Source organism: Plectropomus leopardus, chromosome 15 (genome assembly GCF_026936395.1).
Source record: "Plectropomus leopardus strain MGB_pleo_1.0 chromosome 15, ASM2693639v1, whole genome shotgun sequence".
NCBI classification, from domain to species: domain Eukaryota; kingdom Metazoa; phylum Chordata; class Actinopteri; order Perciformes; family Serranidae; genus Plectropomus; species Plectropomus leopardus.
In genome coordinates, this window is record NC_142190.1 from 18269070 (window position 1) to 18273112 (window position 4043).

Genomic DNA, 4043 nt, shown 5'->3' on the forward strand with positions numbered 1-4043 from the left:
CCCGAGGATGGAAACGCTGGTCTAAAACATTAAACAACTGCTGATAAGAAAAAGGCATCAAACAAAGGTGTCTGAGTGATTTGTCTTACTGACCTCACTGAGTGCCACAGTAGGGAGGACATAACATCTGACACCATGGATGACATTTTCATTTTTAAAAATCTAAAGAAATCTAATGTCGGCCCTATTTTCCAACAATTCTCCCTAAAGTGGCTTAAAAACTGCACCGCTCGACAGCGATGCATATTAATTCTGACCTTTGACCTTGTGGATAGCAACCAATAAAGGTCCCCCGTGGTGCAAACCAAACCAGTCAGCCAAAAGTTAATCCTCCTCTTTTCTGTGGGAGATTTTTGGGGTTACAGTCACTCAGCTGGGGCCCCTCTGCTACGCTGACATGGTCATAACTGCATCAGAGCGTAGCCTGTCGGAGCCTTCATAAGGTTAAATATCTCCCTCAGGTGGGAGGTATTAAACTGAATGGCTGCTAGGAGGTGTGAGGCGCTGCTTGATGTCTTTACACTGGGAAGCACAGCGTTGTGTCATGTCTGCAGAGCCGGCTTTATTTTCAGAAAACAGATTTTGGGATTTAGTGGTTTCACATTATTAAAAAAAAAAACTGCTTCATGTGGCTCTATGTTTAGACATTGGACCATTTTAATATGTGACTGGCACAGTGTGGACCAAAGATGTGCTGCTTTGTCTCCCGGCTATCAAAGAACAGCAGGCTTCTTTTCTTCTCTCTGAAATATCTGAGCAGCTGTCTCAGGCTCTTCTTACTCTCTTATTTCACTTTTATTGATTGCTATAAGTACTCCCTTTTAAAAAAAAGGACTAAAAGAGACACTTTATATATATATATATATATATATATATATATATATATATATATATATATATATATATATGTACATATTAAATAAAATTATGGGTAAAATATTGGGTGCTGTGACTGTGGGGATTTCTCCAGCAGAGGAATCCCTGGTTGTCATCAAAACCACAGAAATCTATATCAATTTACAAACTAACCATGATGAAAATACTGATGAACGCTTTCAGATATCAATACACGGTATCAGCCTCTGTTTCTAAGCTTCTCTGACAGACAGCCAGCTAATGACATGATAAAATACAGTGTCAATAAGTGTCAGTGATCAATAACCTCAGTGAAGGAATGTTTATGTCTACTTCAGGTTAACCCTCCCAGGACGCTATATGTCATTGATTAAACTGAAGCAAACACATTAACACACACATACATGTGTGCAATTTGACCCCTTGAAACCGGGATCAAGATCACTTTTATGTGTTGCATTCAGATGCATTTCACAAGTATTTAAACCTTTGAATCATATTGGTTTGATTTCTTTGACAAACATGGGAAAAAGGCAATGAGCAATCTGCCAATAAATGTTCCTTGAATTGCAAGAAACTAGCAGATTTAGAAAATTATTTTTTTAAAGCTAGGGAAAAAATTCCAAAGCACTATATTTCAAAGTATAATAATTGTAATTTTAAATGTATTATATAGAATTATTATAGTTTTTGGAAGTTTATTTGTCAGGTCATTTCTAATTTTTTAATTTTATTTTTTACTTGTATTAATTTTTTTTTACTCGCATGTGTGTTTTTTGTTTGGTTGGGTGCTGCTGGGTTTTTTGTGCATTTTCAGGTCATTTTCTTGTACTTTTGTACCAATTTCTTACTAATTTTTGCATTGCTCAATGCCTTCTCCCCATGAGTTTAAAAGAAATCAAGCCAATTTGCCAAGGTTTCCAAAGGTTAATAAACTCACCCGCACACACACACACACACACTCACACATTGCTCACCATTTGTCGGTCCACTCATGATGTGAAGTGGGATTCAAACAGCTTGAATGATCCTCAGAGTCTGTATCAGCAGCCGGACCGAGCACTCCTGTCAACTCTCTCTGTCCCTGTCCGACTTAAGCCTCTCGCTCCCTCTCTGTCTCAGTCTGGAGAGGGCTTTCCCTGCTCCTCCCGGCAAGCGGATTATAGTGCCAGGCGGCAGACTGCTGTACCTCTCCGCCCTGCGTAAAGGCAGCCGGTTGAGGAATCAAATCGAAACTGACTCTACTGTCCTCCTCCTCCACCTCCTCCTCACGCCCTCATCCTCTGCTACTCCCACCCAACAAACCCCAGCAGTCCTCTGGTTCGGTGCGGAGGCGTCCATCCCTCCCTGAACAGCCAGTGCGCTCCCGCAGACGCCCGCACGCCTGTGCGCTCCGGTGTGACGGCTGAAATGCTGGATGGTGAGTTTCTGTTGGTTTTCCACAGACTCGGAGCTGTCAGAGCGTCTTTCACCGGGCAGGACGAGCTCCTCTTCACGGTGCGAGGGCGCCACACTGAGTCTGACTCCCAAACTGCCGGCAAAACACCAGCCAGACCTGAAAGTACAGGAGTCATGTGGCTCTGATTAGACCCCAAATGTAGGGGAAGGGGATTTAAAGATAGATAGATAGATAGATAGATAGATAGATAGATAGATAGATTGATAGATGGATGGATGGATGGATGGATGGATAGGTGGGTAGGTAGATAGATAGATAGATACATACATACATAAATACATAAATAAATAAAAATAAAATAAAATAAAATAAATATTATTATTATTATTATTATTATTATTATTATATACAATACTATTCGGTTGTTAATACAATGTATTGAATTTCCATTATCTTTTGCAATATTGGTTTCATAACATGTGACTAGTTTCAAGTTTATAATAGAGTTGTCACTTAAAAGGGCTGGTTGAAAAAAAATGTTTCTGAGACATGCTTTACAACAGCCTTTTGATGCATACCAGTAATCAATTCTTGATTTGGCCTGTCCATTAGGTTTAAACCATGTAATCAGCCTCACATGTTTAACCCTTTGAAACCTGGCTTGACATGACTTTTGTTGCATCTAAACGCCCTCTTATTTTAGTATTTACATTTTTGAGCACTCAGCAAATTGGTTTGATTTCTTTTGAAAATAAGGGGGAAAGGACAATGAGCACCATGGCAAGAAGTTTGTTAATTTAGCAATTTATTTATTGTATTTATTTATTAAGATATAGCTCATGGAAAAAAATATTTATTTATTTATAATTATCATACATATATATTTGAAATTATTTTTACAGAATCATTCTAATTTTAAGCAGTTTTTGGATGTTTTTTAACTTTCATATTTGTTTGTTTTATTTATTATACTGATTTTCAGGTAATTTTCTTCAGGTCTTCAGGTAACTTTCTTTTTTTTTACTAATTTCTTCCTAATTTCTGGGTCATTCCTTCCTAAATTGCTCATTGCTGAGGCCAATATTTCCAGGTTTCTAAGGGTTAAAGATGTCCAGACAGCTATCAGCTTATTGTTAGTGACAAAAATCCCCGACAGCAAATAATCAGTAGAAAAGTTTAACTTTCAGTAAAAAACCGCTGTCACCTGATGCAGCTATTATTTTGTTATCACTGTTACATCCATGAACATTCACAAAAATAATAAGAAAGGGAAGTGACATGAATAGATTAACCCTGGCTCAAATATGAAGCCATAACAGCTAAAAATAAAATAAAACCCTTAAACTAAATACACGACTGTGCTAATGAACCAATGCTAAAATGTGACGTTAGCTTAGCCAAACACAAACGGCAGCTCCTACCTACAGGGAGCCACAGGTAGTAGTTTTTCAAGTCCAGCTTGTCGGATTTAGGGACAACTATTGGACGAAATTCTATAAAATATACACGACTGTGTTTTTATTAGTTTCTAATCATCGCAAAGTAAGAATTCTCGTCTTTTCGTTACCTTAAAATGAGCCGTTTAAATCCACAGAGACAGTCTTTCACAGAGTCCGCCATGTTGTTTGAACATTAGCCCCAAACTATCAAGGAACCATGGACGTAACCCAGACCAGACCCCAGGAAGTGCGCCACCCTCTGCAGCAAAATGTGCATAGTGGCCGAATGTGGAACTACAGCATCACGTGATGCACACTGGTGCAGAAAGACTTGTCCCCATTTGCTTAAC

General features: G+C 38.6%; 1 protein-coding gene across 4 annotated transcripts in view; it reads right to left on the reverse strand.

The window, feature by feature from the left end:
- Nucleotides 1-3909, reverse strand: part of LOC121953079 (actin-binding LIM protein 3-like) — a 54958-nt gene extending 51049 nt beyond the window's left edge. For all 4 annotated transcript variants that reach the window (XR_015778914.1, XR_015778913.1, XR_015778912.1 and 1 more), the window contains exons 1-2: nt 3822-3909; nt 1833-2410 (exon numbers count right to left, since the gene is read on the reverse strand). Coding sequence is in view for 1 of the 4 variants with exons in the window: in XM_088088432.1 (XP_087944558.1) it covers nt 1833-1851 (19 nt within the window). In the remaining 3 variants the exon portion in view is untranslated. The remainder of the gene's footprint in view (nt 1-1832; nt 2411-3821) is intronic.
- Between the last annotated feature and the right edge of the window lie 134 nt (nt 3910-4043).